At 41.0% G+C, this 20,318-nt stretch overlaps 1 protein-coding gene across 2 annotated transcripts in view; it reads right to left on the minus strand.

The window, feature by feature from the left end:
• PITPNB (phosphatidylinositol transfer protein beta) overlaps nucleotides 1-20,318 on the minus strand; it is a 61,980-nt gene that overhangs the window by 29,700 nt on the left and 11,962 nt on the right. For both annotated transcript variants that reach the window (XM_024741483.1, XM_024741484.1), the window contains exons 4-7: nucleotides 14,268-14,359; nucleotides 13,598-13,605; nucleotides 12,998-13,072; nucleotides 11,323-11,406 (exon numbers count right to left, since the gene is read on the minus strand). In XM_024741483.1, coding sequence (XP_024597251.1) covers nucleotides 11,323-11,406; nucleotides 12,998-13,072; nucleotides 13,598-13,605; nucleotides 14,268-14,359 — 259 coding nt within the window. The remainder of the gene's footprint in view (nucleotides 1-11,322; nucleotides 11,407-12,997; nucleotides 13,073-13,597; nucleotides 13,606-14,267; nucleotides 14,360-20,318) is intronic.

Consider the following 20,318-nt stretch of genomic DNA (forward strand, 5'->3'; position numbering starts at 1 on the left):
TAGTGGAAAAAGTATTTTCTGCAACATAAGCTTGTACACACAGAGTTTTCAGAGAAATTTTAAAATTCTTGCTAAGATTTAAGCAAGCATGAAATAAGCAATGTGCTCTTTTCCCACAAGAGGGCACTGCCATCCAACTATGCCTTCAAATACACAGGACATTCTCTAAATCCACTACTGGATGCAAATCTAAGTGTTCCAGAGTACTTGACCATGTAAGGCAGCAGAATAAAGTGGGAAGCATTTTCACATTTCTTTTTAATAAGAACCATGCTTACATTTATTTATATCTTCTTTGAGAATGGAGAAAAGAAAAAACCCTCTGTAACTCACTACAAAAAGGATCTTGACAATGATTTGCTTCACAGCACAGCGAAGGGAGACGAGATAAGCCTTTGACAAGTGAAGTTTCTTAAGCAAAAGCAAAACCACCACTACCTCAAAACCTGTACTTGAGTTGTTCTGTTTTATTTTCCAGAGGTCAAGGAGGCCACTACTACAAGTCAGGAGCTGGATCACAGCTCTCACCTCTTTATGATGCACACACTTTAATAAAGAGCTTTTGGAGCTCTTGCACGTATACCGGGGATAAGTTACACCCTTTCAAGATAGAAATGAGTGTCTAGGTTCATTCTAGTGGCAGAAGGGAGAGGTACTCTACTGGGTTGAGTGTCTGCTCATGCCAAGGAGACCTGAAGCATCTGGCAACCACAGGCTCCTCGCACTTGCTGGAGCCCGGCCACAGACTTCCAATAAACAAAGGCTCTCTTCACGGCTGAAGAATGGGGCAGCCACAGCTCTGGGAGGCAGAAAGCCCTTCTTAGGAAGTGAGAGGCAACAGCTGGAACAAAAGTAACATCTAAGATGCAGGCACTCTGTGAAAGCTGTGGGCAAGAATGAACTGGAGTGACGGTCAGCGCTGACCATTTAGGGTTATCAGCTACCAATGGTTAATTCTGAAGTCTATTAGATTGACCCCAAAAGTGTCACTTTTGTGGCTCAAAAGCTGACAAATATTAACAATTTCATATGGTCTGATCAAATATTTAACTTTTTCCAGCCGAATTTCATGTTTCTGATTTTAAAGAGAAAAAATTTTAATCTTATAAAGATTATTTAGAAAGCATATTTTGTGATTCTTACATTTCTTTAAAATTATGAAGTTTTTTTTTAAAGGCAGTGCAATAAAGCATATGTTGCCAAGACTATCTACTCAAATGTGTAACATCTGGGTACTGTCTCACAGAATGTCTGATCAAAAGAAAAGATATGCCCGAATCCTTCCTAGAGCACAAGAAACAAGCACTGCTTAAAAGTGTGACCAAAACTTACATGCCTAAATAAATGAAACCAAGTTTCATCAGCTTTCCATGGCTGACATTTAGGAAAAAAGTATGTTTAAAACGAGCAGTAACTTTAAAACAATACATACTCATGGTTTAAGACAATTATAAAGTGCCAGATTGTTCAATACTCAAATAATGGAATGGTGTTCAAAGTGAAAACAGCTAAGTGGGTGGAAAAGGCAAGTCTTACATGTTCATTTCCAAAGGCAACCAAGATTTCAGAAAATCAGAGACAGCTTAGTGTACTTCTGCTCTCAACTAAAACGGGCCCACCAAAACATATTCGCCAAACAAATGGATCATAACCGGAGAACAAATGGTCAGTGCTGGAAAGAACAAGCAAAAAGCACAAACTTTAAAAGCCAATTCATTTTCCTGAAGACCACCATCACCACGGGACTCCTACAAGTGTCTTGGATGAGCCCAACAATCCCATTACTGCCTCTGGATACGCAATTAAACGGTGGGGGCTCTTCATTTAGTAAAGTACTAAACTCCAAATCTACCATCCTGTCAGCCTTTGAACCCGGACTTTGCAGGCACCCTGGGGACCAGCACTGGTCTCTATCAGTTGTGAGAAAAAAAGCTCTTTGGTGGAGGGCACTTGACACCACCAGACAACACAATCAGAAAAAACGAACTCCAAGTCACTTAGAAACACTTTTAACATGTTCACTGATTAAGAATCTTGCAGGCTCTTCAGAAAGATACAATTATTACTTTATCTGGAAAAATATTTACCATGCCAACACAGAGCAAATAGCAAGTTCCAATAAATGTTTGCTAAATGAACATGAAAATATATGAGCGGTGCTCACTGTAAGTACGCACACCAAAAGACATCTTAGGGTCTCCAATCCTTCTATTCTGTTGTATGTATGCAAATTTCCAAATATGCCAGAGTTTAGCAGTTATGGATGGAGGTAACAAAGGCCACTGACGAAAGCTGCTATTTCGGGGGGCAAGAGAAGATGGATGGAAGAGCCAGCACTTGAGAATGCTCTTAATCAACATAATGCAAAGGAAGGAACAGCATACAGTGAGATGTTCTAGAAAAATAAGTCAGTAGCCCTGCTTTTGAGTCCATTGGTAACGCGGCTTGTGGGAAAGTTACAGCACTTCCCTGAGCTGAAACTCCTAAACAGTAAAATTAGCGACTGGTGTGAATGTTTTGGGACCATGGCCTCCAACTGAGGTTCCTTCTGCTTCCAAAATCCTAGAAGGAGAGTGCCCCCTCTACACTGTTGACCAGTAACAGCATACTAGAGCACTTCCCAAGAGTGAGCAGAAATCACCTAAAGAGCTGGACAGAGACAGCCCAGGGCCTGGAAGGCTCTGACCTGGGAGGAGGAGAATTTACATCTTTAACAAGCTGCCCACGGGGCAGACCTTGCTTAAAAGAAAAGCGTTTTGGCCAAAGTCCTAGCTTAGGACTTAGCCACAACGTTCCCCAGAGGGCCTCAGGGGCCCTAAAAAGAAGCTTGTAACCTCTAAAGAACGTTCAGAGAACTGGACCAGTGGGCAGATCCAGCCACAACTGAGACCCACACATATACGGCCTTGTGGCCGTGGTGGGGGTGTTCTCCAAAGGAGCCCAAACAAGTGGGGAAACTACATAGGCTGGAACGGAGCAGAGGGGTTCCAGGCCCCGCGAGGGAGTGAACTTTATGAGCAGCTCTGGCCTCTCACCTGGGAGTTCCTGTGTCCCTTGGGGTAGCAAGGAAAGAAGTGGGACTAGTGAGGGGAGCCACACTTGGCTCCAGGAGCTCCTGTTGAAAAAGCTGCTCAGGAGAAGTTTTCTACTGGAAGGAGGTGGCACAGAGCCGTCTGGAGTCCAACAGTGGTGACCCAAGGAGCACAGCCCAGGGAGGGAGGTTTGGCTACTGGGGGCAGGCATCAGGGCTGAAGGCATAGAGCTCTGAGTCCAGAGTGTGAGATACCTCCTCTCCACCACTTCCCGGGGGGGGACAATCGCAAATGTGGAGAAAAAAAAAGGACTTGGGGTAAACACAACATGGCAACCAAAGCATTATACTCATGAGCATGTAAGGATAAGGACCTGAGAGTAACAAATGGGGCAGAGGGGGGTTTAAAAGGACAGAAGAAGGAAGAGATATGTATGAAATCTGTGCTTTATCTTAAGAGCACGAGCTTCCTGGGTCACTCACAATGAAAGTGCCCCTCTGAGCTCTTTGAGGAGTCTCCACTAAGGATCTGATCAATCAGACCACACCTTGCACATCCTTTCTGTGACCCAGAAACAATATGGCATGTGAGTTTCTAGCTTGTGTCTCTTCCTTTTAGGAATACCGTCTTCAGTGAAACAACACTAAGGTTAAAAACTGGGCAACTCTTGGCTTTGAAATGCCTCATTTGGGAAAAAGCTTTCACCTTTAATTAATACACCCTAAGATGATGAAAAAGGGAAAAAAATTATTCTCTCTTTAAACCTGATGCATTTTAATTTGGCATAGATCTATATTTTTCAACTATATCTCCCAAACTTTTATGCCATTAATATTTGCTTATTACTGACATCTAAAAAGCAGATGTTCAGCTTTATCAATTTTAGACCTGTGAGTCTTACAAATTTGAATTGAACATTTCCACAAAAAAAAATTATAAATTATAAAAATACAGTCCCATAGCATGTACTTCAGAGGAAGCATAGACTACAGAGGAAGGCTGATACAATCCTTTCCCGGTTACACATAAATACCTAAAACGTGGTTCCAATTTCTTTTCTTTTCTTTTCTTTTTTTTAAATTGTGCTCATTTTCTTTCAAATTACTTCCAAAAACGAAGGTCTCTCTGATGTTAATCATGTGTACACTTCGGCTTACACTTTAAAGACTCTTCCTCTCCTGGGAAGTGACTTTTGTATACAAATCATGGAAAGCTACTTAGACAAAGTGCTGGAGATGATTAAAAGGGGCCAGATTCAAATTCATACCTTAAAAAAAAGCAGAAGCAGATGTCAACTGACTCATTTGTGTATATTCTGGAAATGAGTTGAAGATATGCATGTGCATTTCATCAGGACATTTAAAGAATTCTCAACTTTTTATTGTGGTTATGTATCGACAACGACTTTAGAAATTAAAAATACTTTAAAACTTCTATTCTGGTGTTTTACGCTGGACACCTTGACTCCTCCTTACAATCTGATCTAACTGAAACACTTTTTAATCTGACAGAAAGGCATCTGCTCATTCAGAAAGGACACAGTTTTTAGAACTGAAGGCACATCACATATACTTCATGATCCAGAATTAGTAAAGAAGGAGCTAAAGTAGCATTTGTCCATTTAATATTTGAACAATAAAAACTTCATTTCCTCCAAACTGTCTCCCCATTGCCCTTTTTTTTTCACACCACAGAGGAAAAAATCTGCAAATTCTCTTTGACTGATCAAACCTTTACTGAAGAGCTCTCTGCATGTCAGGCGTTGAGCATCCTGTTAGGTCCTAGAAACACAGAGATGATCAGTACAGTCCAGGCCCCCAAGGGGCACCCAATTTACTGAGGAAGGCTTTTCAAGAGTGATAGCTGGGTTATATTTGAAATGGGGGAGGGGCAAGAAGCTGAGGGGATGGAGGAGATGTGGGGGCAGGGGGTGTGTTCTGATGGAACGTGATTGTGCTCAGTGGCTGCTGCAATTACAGGCAGAAGGAGCCTTCCCTCTGAAAGGATGTAACATCTTAATACTTCACTCCAATGCCTCTTCCACTAAAACAAGAAATCTGTTTTGCATGGTAGCCAAAAGAAATTGGGTGGGGACATTTAAGCAGAAATCTCAGACTGCTCAGCTTGTTTCATTAGGCAGTGAGTGCTGTTATCTTCTAGAAAATACCAGAGAATGGTGGCTATAGTAACAGTCCTATGCAGACTTCCCATAAGTCATCAAGGAAAAAACCAAATAACCCATAAATTTAAATGTATATATTATTTCTGTAGCAAATTACTCTGTGACTCTGCATCACAGTGACAGGTTTTACAACTCCTTGTTCCTAGAGTTAGTTTGACAATGTCATCCTTCGATTATGTAAATATGTCAAAGCATCCACCCAAGTATTCAGTTACACTGTGGGTCTAATCACATCCCTTCTATGCATGGTGAAGTACAGTGCATAAGCATGACCAAAACCCAGCAAGTCTACAAGGAGAGCAACACAGCAGAGAGAGTTAAACGCTAAAAGCAGTCAACAGTTAACTCTCAACTAGAATAACGTTCAGGGCTGTGTTTGTATTAAATCCAGCTGCAGTGACAGAAACCCCCCACCAGGTGGAGTAAAAAGATTCAAGCTTCACTTCCAACTTCCTGGTTTCTTAACTCCCAACCATTTCACATTTGTCCTGATTTGGGAGAGTTGACTACTTATCCTCTCAAAATTACTAACCGACTGTTTTTACTTCTTTTAAAGCAAGTAGTATGCAGGACAGAAATTCAACCATTTCAGACGTTTTAAGAAAATTTAGCTCATTCAAGTAAAACCAGAGTTCATTAAAAACAAAATAAAAACCAAGGAATTAAGTCAGACTGAGACTAAAACCTCCAGGAGTTAAGGTGCCAGGCTGAGCATGGAGAGGTGACTACACCTTCAGGTCTCCCTACTGAAAATCCACCTCGTTGGCCCATGCACAGTTAACCAAGCTCCCAATTCTAGTATCACTTTAATCCTTAAAGAGCAAACTTGAGGTACTAAAAATTGGCGACTGGTATGGCAGATGTATCCTAAGACGAGCCTTTTCCCCCAGTGAGTCACAATCTTGTGTAATCTCCTCCCCTGAGAACAGGTGGAAGCTGTGACTTGCTTCTAACCAAGAGACTATGGCAAAGGCGATGGGCTGTCATTTCTTTGATTAGCTTACATTACACGGCAACTCAGTTTGCGGTGATCTGTCACGTAGCAACAGAAAACTGAACACGGAGTGAGAATATCCCCCCCCCAGTCCACTGGGCGTGTCTCTGCCAGACCCTGACTCTTCTACCCCATCCCCCTGCCATCTAATCTAGCTGCTCCCGTTTGCTGAAGAATCACTGTCACCACCATCTTATACACACTTCTTGACCTCTATATGTAAGCAAGCAAATACATGCATATAGATATTATCTTTTTCCCTCCACATTATATTGGAAAGGATACCCTATCGGTACAAAAGACTCACGCCCTTCTGGTGACTACACTGAACTCCACCATACGGGTGGAACCACGTTTTTCATCAGTTCCCCATCGAGGGAGAAACATTTAAGACTTCAGACTGTTTCCTTATAAAAATCTTATGCTTATACATTTGGTACTTCACATTGAGTAGGACCAATTCCTAGAAGTGGAATTTTGCTGGGGCAAAAGGCACGTGCATTTGCAATTCTGCAACAGAGGTTGTGCGACTTACATGCCCACAGGGAATGTGTGTGAGTGCCGGATTCCTCACCCCCGGCCAACCCAGGTGTTACAGGTTAGTTTCTTCATTGCCCTCAAGCTCATCAGGTCCATCTGACACCTATTCACAAGTCACCACTCTGTGAAGAGGGGATGGGTTCCTGAACACAGAACAAGACACAGCGAAGAAATGAACAAGAGCTGAAACTCAGCACAGGGGAAGACTGATGCCAACGAAAGTGAAATCCCCCGGAGGCAGATCCTGCAGGACACACAGGCTTTGGACAGAGAGGAAGGTTCCCAGAAGGGAGGCCAGAACAAGAAGTGTGACGTGGCCAGCGGCAGACCAGCTTGAGGAGAGGAAGACAGTGCTCAAGTGGCAGCTTGAAAAGAGACAAAGCAGACAGGGCCTCTGCTCGGAAGGAGTCAAGTCAGTGGAAAGAATACTGGACTGAGTTAGAATTTCCACTTCAGGCATCAGCTCAACGACCTTGGGAAAAACGCAGTTTATCTGGCCTTAGTTTCCTTACTTGTACGATAGGACCTCCCTGTTTAGCCCTGAAACCAAACTATGTGTAGCTGCAGAACTGTGTTCAAAGTAAATCGTATGGTGCAGACTAGTGTAAGACATGCAGGACTGTGCTGGGAGAGGGGCAGAGGCAACTTCCCAGCCCCACGCTCTAGGCACTCGTCCTAACAACCAGAGTGGTTTCCAAGAAACTTAGGGTTCTGGAAAGCACACTTTGAAAGCACTGAGGCCTAGGTAGCTAAGGTTCCCCCTTCAACTCTATTATTCCAACCTCTCCCTCAGCGTTGGATAACTCACCTGTACCTCTGCTTATATTCTGCTCGCCTGCAATTCACTCATTCATTCAACATACATTCACTGAGTACCTATTACAGCCCAGGCACTGTTCTAGGAGCTGGGGAAGCAAGGGTTAACAGTACAAAGATTCTTCCCTCTGGGGTTCAATTTCTATTTAGAAGGGAGAGAAAAAAACAAACAAACATACATCAGAGCAACGCAGGTAAGAGGGAAAACTGTAGTGAGAGTGGGGGTGGACCACTCCACCCATCAAAACGCTACTCATCGTCATATTATGACTGTTCCTCAGTCTTTTCAGACCTCTGTCCTCACAGATCATTTCTTTTCTCTGAAATCCTGATGCGCTCTGGACCAAGCACACACCCCCACGATTTGTTAACTATTTCACTGTACGGGGTTTGTCTCACCCAGAGTGTAAGCCTCTTGAGGGTACTGTACCATCTTGAGGAGCTACCGGGGGCTACGCCAGCAGCACAGACTGAGCCCCACGATATGAGTTGACTGCTATGACAACGTGGCCATTTCAGAAATGCAAGTGCGTTTTTAAAGCTTCCTTTGACACAGTGGGCTATAATTTCCAAGGAACATGAAAGTGCAGAACCAAAGGAACAAATTAATTCAACAGAAAACCAAACTGGATCTGGCAAGAAGTAAGGAGAGCCAGGTGGTCCAGGTGTTTGCAATAGGAGCTAATCCTAATGCAAACATTAAGTAGTGGAGGCCAAGCAGATGGGGGTGGAATCTGAAGGGAGAGAGTGGAGCAACCATCTGTGCCAGCAGAGGGGAAGGAGGAGGCTGTGCAGAAGGCAGAGGCAGAGCCCAAGCCCCATGACTCCCCCTGCTCCGCGCACCTCAGCCTTCACATGCCCCCAGGCAGTTCAGTGCTCTGCCCCTCACCCCAAGCCCCAAACTTGCAAGGGCACCCTCACCTCCCACCACACAGAGTTCCCCTCTTCCCTTTTATAGCAGAAAATATGCATGTTCAGGTTCTTTCTTTCTTTTTTTAATGTCAAAAGGTTTTGAGAATCCCTACACGATATCATTTGTACTTGTAGTTTCCACAACTGAGAAAACACAAACAAAAAGCTACTGCGCCACACATGTTCACATAGCACTATTTACAACCGCCAAAAGGTGGAAACAACCCAAATGTCCACCAACAGAATAATGCATAAACAGAACATGGTATTCATACACTGGACTACTCTTCACGCATGAAAAAGAATGACAAAATGACACATGCTACAAGGTGGATGAACCTTGAAAACATTATACCAAAGTAAAAGAAGCCACAAACAGAATGCCAGATATTGCTATGATTCCATCTATATAAAATATCCCAAACAGGTAAAACCATAGGGGCAGAAAACACTTAGTGGTAGCCAAAGGTTGGGGGGAGGGAGCAGTGAGGAGTGATGGGTACAGGGTGTCCTTTCGGGGAGGTGAGAATGTCCTAGAACTAGATGGTGATGATGGTTGTACAACACTGTGAATGTATTAAACGCCACTGAGCTGCACGTTTAAAATGTCTGAAGTGGTAAATTTAATGTGTATTTTATTACAATAAAAAAAGGTACTGTGAATTCAGTAAACGTTAAACTAATCTTTAAGGTGTAACTTGGAAAACAGGAGCTATGAACGGTGAAAAACAAAACCACACATACATATGTGAACACTTATTCACTCCCCAAACAATGCTTGGTGTACAGATTCTCAGAACTCCTGCTAAGAATAATGACAATAATGGCGAACATTTATTAAAGCAGGCACTGCTCTAAGCGCTCAAATTTAATCCTGTGAGATAATCAGCCCCATTCTTCACAACATAAATCAGGGAGAGAGGTTAAGTAACTAAATAGCCAGTAGGTAGCAAGACCTCAGAATTTGAATCTGAAGCCCAATCTAGTTTCAGAGTGTATGTTTTCAGTGACAGCGCCATGGACTCAACAATGCAGACCCCTCTCATCTGGGCCCAATCCATTCTCTCTCACTATCTATCCCCCCCACCCCACACACACATCCTTCCAAAAAGAGAGCCACCTGCTGAGCCTCTGCACTGTGGTGCCTTCCAGCCAGAGCCCTGTGGCAATGCTGCTATCGTGCATCCCGGGCCAGCAGTGCCTTCCCTCCTCTCTGGAGGTGAGGCTGCGGTGGAAGGAAGGGAATGAGGGCCTCCAGAGCTCTTGCACAATCAGCCTGAACTGTTCTTTCCCCTTGCACTGTTGCCTGCAAACATTGTTTGGGAGCCCATTTTAGCCTGAGGACAGGAACAAAGAACTACTCTTGTGCCCCCGGCAAAATCAAAGGTGCCTTGTGCTCTGCTGGAGAACAAGGTGGAATGCAAACCTCTGAGCCACAAGACTGGACCGTTTTGCTTGGCCAGCACAACTTAGTCAAACACCCACAATACGATCCGAGTGCCTTCACCTAATCCCGGTGGGCAGCACTGCTGCTCCAGGCATCTGAGCTACCCTGACCTAGCCATCAGTGACCCACTCCCAGGGATCTTTCACCCTATCACCACTCTTTAACATACACGAACTCATGGCTGGAAGAGATACCAAGAGAGATAAAGGGGCCAAACAGACACCTGAATATTGTTTTTAAAACAGAACATACATTCATTTCTAAGGATAAAAAAGTCCAATATAACTTCAGAGGTGGAAATATCACTAAAAAGGAATAACTTCAAATCACAGCATGACTAAAATTTAAGAATTTCTATGACAAGAGTCCCTTATCGGTGCTCACACTTCTTATCGGGGAGGGGGCCCTAAACAGAACAGGACCTGGCCTAGCAGAGGGTCACTGCTGGCAGTCCCAACCCCAGTGATTTCTGAAAAAAGGTCGAACCTTTGTTTTTGAAAGCTTACCTTTCAATTTCAGTGGCAAAACCAGACATTTATTATCTGGGTTATTTCTGTTCAGCTTACAACACTGCTCAAGTTCAGGGAATAAGCACAAAAATGAAATGGAAAGGGATCCTAACTGAATGTGCCATGCTTTGCCACGACAAACCAAGGGGTGCCACTCTTACTGCAAAGCTTTAGTTCTCTAGACTAGCAGGAAGAGGGCCACTGGTTATTTTAGCACGAAAAAAATCCACAACTGTACCCCACACACAACAAGAACTGAGTTCACATTTATAAACTGGGGCAAAGTAATAACAAGGGTCTTAATTGCTGGGGTTGGGGTGAGGAGTAAGGGTCCTTACTTTCTGGGAAAAAAATTTTTTTTAATTAAGTCAAAAGTCTAGAGGACAAATAATTACATCTAGTAAGACTCAAAAGAGAAAGCTACACAACTGTTAGACTGGGATATTCTACCATCAACCATTTCCCACAAATGACAACTTTAGCCCTGAATTACTGAAAACTTGTATGTAAATTAAATTTTTGTTTTCTTAATCAGACTTTAAACGTATAAGGGACCCATAGTATTTAAAGAAGCTCAAGAGAAAATTCTTTTGTAAAATAATGTTATTTTTTTCCCCCTCAATGAAAACAAACTCCTATGTATATCCAGGGTATACTGGGATTTCTCAGAGGGATCACTTGTACAAAGGTAAAATCCACACGAAAAAACAAATCACCCTCTCTCTTATTCTCTGATCTCTTTTGCTGCTCTGATCTCTTTTTGGACCCAGACCTAAGTTCCAGGCTTATTTCAGTGTAGAAAGGTAGGTCATACCAGAAAAAAAATAAAACAATTTTTAGATGTAAAAGGCAACAGGTTAAAACGTCATCGAGTTGTACATCATACTTACTGCTGGTTCAACTTGACTTCGATCTGCAATATCTATGTGGACAATTTCAACAGTTTTCCATGTGTTTGGATCTAAACCGTGTACCTATATATGACAAAGAGAAAGGAAACAAAGCAAACTGTTAGGCAAAACTACTACACTTACATACATAATCTTTTATCTTTAGACTCTCGGAGTACATTATGAGGAATAAAAAAAATCCAAATTGCTATTTCATTAAATTAGTTTGCCTGAAGGCTGGAGGGATCTCAAAATCTTTTACCCCTGTAACCCCAAATAATAAGTGGGGGTGGGGGAGGGGGAGAGGGAAGAGGATAATGCCAAATTAACAGAAATCTGTCACCATTATTTTCTGGTAGCCCTTAGAGATGATTTATACAAAAAATGTACCTGACCTATGTTTAACCCAAATGGTACATGACAAAGTCCTTGTAACCTCTAAGTCCTAGACAAACAGAAGGTGACGTTATAATTACATTTTAAGAGGCTGCATTGTATGGTCTAAATCCTCTCCTGTATTTGATTACCCTAAAGCTATTCAGTTTCAGTAGGATGTCAATTCCTCTATACATCATGTTGTTCAATCATTTATTTCTGAAACTCCATCTATGAACCCATAAAGAACTGTTTAAAAACTGCCAAAGATACGCCCATTTGAAAACTAAAAATGGTAAATTAAATCATACAGACTAAAGCATACCAAAATACCTCATTTCGACTCTAAATTTTAGAGCTACTGTAAAAAAAAAAAAAAAGTGAAAAGTCAAATGATCATCTCGAAGAAAAACTCAAGTCAAATACTGCAAATTATCATTAAAGTTCTACTGATTGGCACCAATAACATTAAACCACAGGGAGAAAAGAATCTACCACAATTACCATAAACTTACTTTCCCATAACAGCATATCATAAGGTTGGAACGGTAGTTCTCAAACTGGAATGCCCACCAGAAAATAGACTGCTGGACCCCATTTCCAGAGATTCTGATTCAGTGGGTATGCAGTGAGGCCTGAGCCGTCTGCATTTCTAACAAGTTCCCAGATGCTGCTGCTGGTCTAGAGACCACACCTTTGAGAACCACTGGACCAGGCATCAACCTATACCAAATGCCCTCCCAAGTTCCCTGCCAAACCTTACCAAGTTAATGACTACACTGAGTCTTAAATGATTTTTTGGTAATTTACTTTAGGGATAAATGTGCACCAATTTGTAAAAGGCAGGAGCTTGTCAACATTTCTGTAAATCAGTCAAAGTAACTTCTCCTCCTGTCTTGGCCATTTCTCTGAAATCAACCCATATTCCAGCAAAATGGAATGGAGGTGGAAATTAAAGCAATCAATTTTGCTATGCAGAGCAGCTCTGGCAAATACATAGATGAAAAGATGAAAAGAATTATCTGTGAATTTTTATCTATGCTCTCCCTGTCCCAGGAAAAGAGAGGTGATGATAAAAACAGCAACCTCACCGAAGTCCACTCACACACCAGAGCAAGGGACTGACAAGGAAGGCCCGTTTGTTTCTGGCTGTGTGCTTGCCTCACCGCAATCTGACACACACCCTGGTGTGGCCAGGTGCTCATCTAAGGCAGGTGGCATCACTTTGGTGATGACAAAATGACTACAGTATTTCCATTGCCAGGGCCTTCTACACTGAAAGCCCAGAGTCAAAACTTACATTTTCTAATGTTCCCAAGTCTGGTTTGTGCCATGTTTCAATTTTAATGAAGAAATCATCTTTCATATATTCATTCTGCAGAAAACACAACAGCAAAATGATAGTGATCTTTCACTGGTTCTTGGGGCTCATGTCTGCAGGAGCTTTCCCCAGCACAAGTATCCATGCTTTGACTCTATAAGAAGACTGACATAGGAACACTGATCCCCAGGTGACAAAGAATCATTAGCTGCCTACTTTTACAGACTTGTCAGGCCAACCAATTGCTGCATGCTTTTAAATAATGTAAACAACCCTGCTTGTCATGCAGCACACAGGGCTAATATTAAAGAAGCTGTGAGGTTTGGCGAGTGAATCTGGCATTCAAAGGAAGTAGCAGATGCAAAATAAAGTGAATAGGGAGAGTTTTGAGGCAAGGCTGGAAAGAGCCCCTTAACAATGGAGCACGAGGTGGAGCGCGAGCTGCTGCCAGGAGCACCGAGGAGCAGCCATGCAGCAGTGGGCAGTTTTAAGAAAAGAGCAAGAAATAGTTGAAAATATTACTATGTAAAGCAAAGTTTATAGATGAAGAGTATGTGACACAAAAAGAGTTTTACTCACCGTTACAACTGAGGCATAACGAACAGGTAGGCGACAAAAGGGGAAAAATGTCAGAATATTAATTGGAGCCAAAATAGTCTGTCACAATATTTAATGTCACAAAGATTAAACTACCTGCCAACACAGAACATTTGGTTTATATCTGCAAAACACAACTTCTAAACAGTGACACTATAGGATACTTTAGATTGTGGAATCAATAATCTAATTTTAAAACAATGGTAAAAGAATAATGTCACAAAAGCAAAACATCGTTTATAAGGCTAACTTAGCAAACAACAGGAAACTGTTTGAGGAGTCTGTCCGTCATATTCCTCCTCTACTATGTGGCAATACAAGTAAAAGACTGTTGAAACTACATCAAATGACACTTGTGCATGAGAATGACCCTTAAGGTTTCTGTATTCCTTTTATTTGCTCCCCGTGGAGCCTGCTGGGTCAACGGAGGACCTTAAGGTGCCTGTCATCTGGGAATGAACACGTGCCCCTCACTGGGGCCTGGGGGCGGACCCAGCCCAGCTGCCTCTCTGCCAGTGCGTGCAGTGACTCCCCGACAACCCAAAGAAGGCCTTGCTTCATGTTACCTTTCTCTAAGGCGCGGGCACCACAGTCCCTTTCCTCATTAGCCGCAGGGTAGAAGGGTGAAACGGTTTCTGGGAACCAGACTTACTTGTTCTACAGTAGGGGTATGCGTTCCAGGCTTTCTCGTGAAACACCAAGGAGCCCTCGGGAGCAATCATCCTCACGAATGCAGGGACTTTGCTTTGAGGAGAGAAATACTGGATATATTTTCAACAGCACCATTAATTCTTTGTTGGCTGCTATCAGACTGCTTCAAAGAGTACTCAAATATAAAATTATTGTTTTTTAAAATAGAAGCAATTCTTTCTTATGGCTTTTGACCTACTCCCCTAATATGAGATCTAAGGGTTAACTGAAGCTATTCAACCTGCACATAATACAACACAGAAGTTCTCTCCTGCAGTTTAGACTACACCACATTGTTTCTTAATGCAGTACATAGTCGCCAAAATAACAACTCTGAATAAAAGTCCTTTAATACATTTTACAGAATAAACTTAAAGAAAAATGATAATGTGAAGGATCCAGGTACAGAGTAAGATATTCAAATATGTTCAAGTATAAAATTTTGTAGACTTGGAAAATGAATGTTAATTGCTGCCTCAAGTATGGTCAGAGTAGATGGGTTAAATATGTAATTAATGCATGATGAGTTTCTGCAAATTCATGAGATAATCAGGAAAGATTCCAACAGATAAATGGGCAAAGGACATCCACAGACACACCACAAACAGAAAACACAACTGGTTAACAAACATGGAAAATCAGTTTTATCAGTCTTCAAAGCAGTGCAAATGAAATGACCATTTTACTGATGGTAAATGGTCCTACAGTACAGAAAGCAGTTTTACATGCACAGGCTTTCCACAGGTTGGATTCAAATCCCAACATCACCACTTAGAAGCTGTGTGACCTAGGGCATATTACTTGGCGCTCTTAACTTCCTCCTGTGTTGAACGGACTTCATACTATCTACTCTGCAGGGTTATTGAGAGGATTCCATCAGGTAGAATCTGTAATGTGTTTAGCAATGGCGCAGTGCAATGAGAGCTCACTAAATGGTGGTTACTGCTTTTTAATTATAATTTGACATGCAGCTGGGTGCTTTCACGTGCCTTTCTTCACTTTAATCCCTCAATAACACTATGAGTTAAGCATTAATTCATTATTTCATGTAACCAGCCTTTAAGTGGCTGAATAACTGTATGTCAAAACGATATCCTCCAACTTGAAGCCCTGCGTATATTTTTTCCATCAGAGCTGCTTTCTGACAACGTTCAAGCACAACTTAATTTCCTAAACTAAGAGAAAGAACAAACTAAAGATACATGAGACCCAGAGAGGACTGCTAGCCCCATAGTAAGATTGAGCAGTTGACCAAAGATATTCCTATGTTGAATTTTGGAGACTAAGCAAGGTAGATGGAATGAACCCCACACCAGCCAGAGAGCTGCACAGCTACAGCAGTGTGGACAGTCCTTTCCTTGCCTCTGCAGTACCAAGAACGGTACAGTTTAGGAATTCCCTACAGTTTAACTCACCTGATTTAATACGCATTTTAAAAAATGCCTTGTTTACAGACAGATGAAATAAATGTATTCCAACCAAAAAAAAAGACAGGATACATGAAAATAATATCACATTAAAAGTCAAGGAATCTCTAAGCAGTCCAAATTATTTCTTCCATTGCTAAAAAACTGGAGCCAAAACTACTTTAAATGTAGGAGAGGTCTAATCAGGGTATAACATAATACATATGGGGAATGTTTTATAATACTAGCTACAAGATTACCTGTCATCTGAGAGAATGACGAACAGATTATATCAGTGGTTCACTTGGTCAACTTAGAAAAAGGCAGGAGAAAAGTAGCTGTGTACCAGCTCAGAAACATACTCTGAACTATTCTATTTATATTCCTATAGTGTCCAATATTCTAAAAACCTTAATATTCATCAAGTTTTAAAATTTGCTGACACAAACAAGAAAACTGGCAGTCAGTTACTGACGGCCAGCATGAGCCAAATCTGTAAGGAAGTTTTAGTGTTTCATCGTCTTGCTTCCAAATGTCTATTGTCTTATTTCCAGCATGCTTTTCCTACCATGCGAATTCCAATTCATTTTATGTTTTGACTTAGTTAAAAACGACCAAACCTTTGAGCTAGTTTTGTTTCAAATTTACTGGTTTTTTACGTTTAACATGAGAACATTAACATACATCTCTCAATGAATCTGACTAAATTTAGGGAAAATGTATAAATGGAGAAAATAAAACTGAATTTCACTTCTACTTTAAAGGAGAGGAATTTTCATTAATGGCAACTTTAATATATTCCTAACAAGGCAGGTCAAGTGTGCCATTCGTACACAACTGAAAGCACGTACCTTGTTTTCCACCTCAGTATCACTTAGGAAGTCACTTTAGTTAACATGCAGGAAACTCTGTTTTGGAAGCTTAGAGTCTCAGAAAAGGGACAAATATTAACCAAATTAACAAAATAGAGCTAGACCTTCAAAAACAAACAAATTAAAAAGGACATTCCTCCTCTTATTCCCCCAAACTAGTCACAAAATGTTGTCCTCATGATAAACCAACATTCATGACAGTGCTTACCTCAAGGTAAACACATCTCGATTTCAGAGTTTAAGAGTCAGCCACAGTATAATGTCCAGATGCACAAAGGTACTTTGCCAATACACAGCCCTTCCCCTACCCCATCTCTGAATACAAAATAAGAATACTTAACTTCAGGGTAAAATTCAACTGAAGTGTTTTATCAGTTGTGTTATCAATATTAAGATCTAACCTCAATATACCAATGGTTGTGAACCTATCTGTTGTGCAGTAAGACAACTTCGTCATAGTTGCAGAAGAAAACAATGGGCTTATATGATTTAAAAGATACATAATAAATGACCATTGTGTACACTGAACTTCTGATGTAGGAGCTTTTTAAAAAAATCTTGTTCCTGAGATAAATAATACCTTGGCAAATCATTTCAAACTGCACTTTTTCCAATGAAACGTTTACATCTTCTTGTAGACAAAACAAACAAAACCATTCAAAGTTCCATTTTTCCATCCTTCTCCATCCTACTGTGGATAAACATCAAAATGTAGAAAAACATGGGGAAGAATTTGAAGACTACATTAATTTGTCATAAATAATCTTTCATTTTATAATCAACTAAAATATACCTTAAAGACACTGGAGACCTCATTCATTCATCCACTAAAGTATTTACTGCCTGTCCATTCTGCCAGGTACCATGTACATAATGGTGTACAAACAGGCACAATTCTTACCCAGAGCTCACCTTCCAGGGAGGGAAACAGAAAACAGGCCAGCAAACAACAAATGACAATGAAAATTACCTTTCCTGAAGGCTATGAGTTTTAAGGAACATAGCAGTGGGCAAGTGAGTACCTGCGGCAAGGGTGCTCAGAAAGGCCTCCCTGAGGAAGTGACACTACAGTGGTGACTAGAGGGTGCAGAGGGCCAGCTACATGAAGAGACAGCGAACACCAGAGCAGGCAGAGGGACCAGCATGACCAAAGGTCCTAAGATAGCAAAAGATCTGGTCTGCTTGGGCCACTCGGGAGGCCTCCAGCATTGTGAGACTGTAGTGAACAAAGAACAGAGGAATACAAGACAAGGATGATGAGGTGGGCAGGGTGCAGACAGATCACATGGGGCTCCTCTCACAGGCCTAAGAGTTTGGATTTTATTCTTTGTATGATGGGAAGCTACTGAAGGCTCTAAGGAGGGGAATGACACAATGTGATTTAAGTTTTAATATCATTCTGGCTTTGTGTGGAAAATTGAATGGAGTGGGCAAGAATGGACGGCAGCAAAAGTTAACTAAAAATGGATTAAAGAGCTAAATGAAAGAGCTGAACGTATAAAATTCTTAGAAAAAAACATAAATTGAATGTCAAAATTAGAAGCTTTTTAAGCCTCAAAGGATATAAGAAAATGAAAAGACAACTCACAAATGGGGGAAAAATACTGCAAATCATGTATCTGATAGGAGACTGGTATCCAGAATATACGAAGAACTCTTACAATAAAAAGCCAACCCAGTTTAAAAATGGGTAAAAGATTTGAATAGATATTTCTCCAAGGATCTACAAATGATCAATAAGCATATGAGAAGATTCTCAACATCATTAATCAGCAGGGAAATGCAAATCAAAACTACAATGAGATACTACCTCACGCCCATTAGTATGGCTGCCATTAAAAAAAAAAATTCCAAAAATAACAAGTGTTGGCAGTGATGTGGAGAAAATGGAGCCTTCATACACTGTTGTTGGGAATGTAAGATGGTACAATCACTTTGGAAAAGTCTGGCACTTCTTCAAAAAGTGAGGAGTTACCGTATGCAATTCCAGTTGTAGGTACATGTACATGTGTATGTACATACCCAAGAGAAACGAAAACATATGTTCACAGAGAAACTTGTACACAAATGTTTATAGCAGCATTATTTATAACAGTCAAAAGAATGAACAGCAAGAGATGAATGCAGGGAGGCAACCTGAGAAGTCTGAGAGACATGGAGCTTGCATTAACGCAGTGGTGCTAGAGATGGAAGAAAGGGAGAGATATAAGGGGGAAAAAATTAAAAACTGACTTAAAATTCCCCAATTTGTGGGAAAGGAATAAAATCGCCAGACACAAACTGAATATCTTCTGGAAGGTATAACAAGACTCTAAAATTCAAGAGAATTATAAAAAACAAAAGGAGAAAGAAGTATTTTTCACTGAACAAAAGGAAAGTAGGAATGAGAAATGAAATATACCATAAAGAAGAAACTACATTGGAAAATGTCTGACATTCTTCTGAAATAGGATCACTCCTGATGTAGAAAACTTTGAACTATTCAAATCTTAAGACTCAGGCCTATATACAGAGAAAAAAATTATGTGTTGACAGCTAATTCTCGACTAAAGAACGAATTACTCTATTTGGCTGATATTTATTAATTTCTTACTTACTATACTTACTCAGTGATGCTCATATCTCTGTGAAACATCATATGTAATCAACCTTTGCATCCTCAGATGATTTAAACTTCTCATTTTTAAACACGAACATAACTTAAGTTCCTGGCAAATGACTCTTGTTGCTTACAAAAATGAGCTCTTAACTTGAACCACATGAAACTTTTAAACAATGATTTTCAATAAAACCTCTGCTTCGACATTTGAGGAACGAGGCCATTTTGCAACTGATAAAGCTTTATGAATTCTCCATCATCCAAGACTGAATGAAGTTGGCTAGATTATAATGCTTATGGGGAATAAAAAACAGTAATGCTGATTTTCCCCAAGGAAGAGAAAACAATAGCAAAAGGATTGGTCAGTGTGTCTGTATGAGGTCTCAGGACAGCTGCAAGTTTTTCTCTGAAATACCATCTTAAAAGTTGCACCACATTTCCTTGACCAGCTTCAAAATTCTTCAACCAATAAATTCTGTCTCACCTCCCCACCACCCACTATTAAGTGTATATTAAACAATCTTAGGAAATGTCCTCAAACTTTTTTGGCAAACGGGGTATACAACAAGACAGATATGTATGCATACAGAAATACCTGATTAGGTGTCAAATGGAGAAGTGACAAAAAGTGATGGTGTTTAGGGAAGAAGGATCAATATGAATGAAAGTAGTCAAGGAATGCACGGGACAGATCTGAGCTGTGCTCAGGAAACCAAGCAGGTTATGAGCAACCTGACGGGCGGAACAGGTCACTTCTCGAGGACAATAAAGAGATGGGCTTGCTTAGAGCCAAGGGTTTTTACTTTGGACAGAGTTATAACAATTGGAGATTCATGGGTAATCTTGAGTAAGTACCTTGTTAAGTTCAACTTTATTTTGGATAAAGACTGGCGACTTTAAAGACTTAGGAGAAAATGGGATGTGGTGAAATCCATGGTCTTGGAAGAAATTTCTCTGTAAACTCTTTTGGAGTTCACTTTAGGAAATGGAAAATTTCCTCCCACAGGGCTCAGCAGTAAAGAGAGCGATAAAGAGGAGCCACAATGCCTCCTGGGTTCCTGGGCTATCTCTGCTACCAAACAGCAGTGACATATCAGCCAGCTGCTGAAATCTTAGTTACTGGACCTAGTTTCCTC

Source organism: Neophocaena asiaeorientalis, unplaced genomic scaffold (genome assembly GCF_003031525.2).
Source record: "Neophocaena asiaeorientalis asiaeorientalis breed wild unplaced genomic scaffold, Neophocaena_asiaeorientalis_V1.1 scaffold648, whole genome shotgun sequence".
NCBI lineage: Eukaryota > Metazoa > Chordata > Mammalia > Artiodactyla > Phocoenidae > Neophocaena > Neophocaena asiaeorientalis.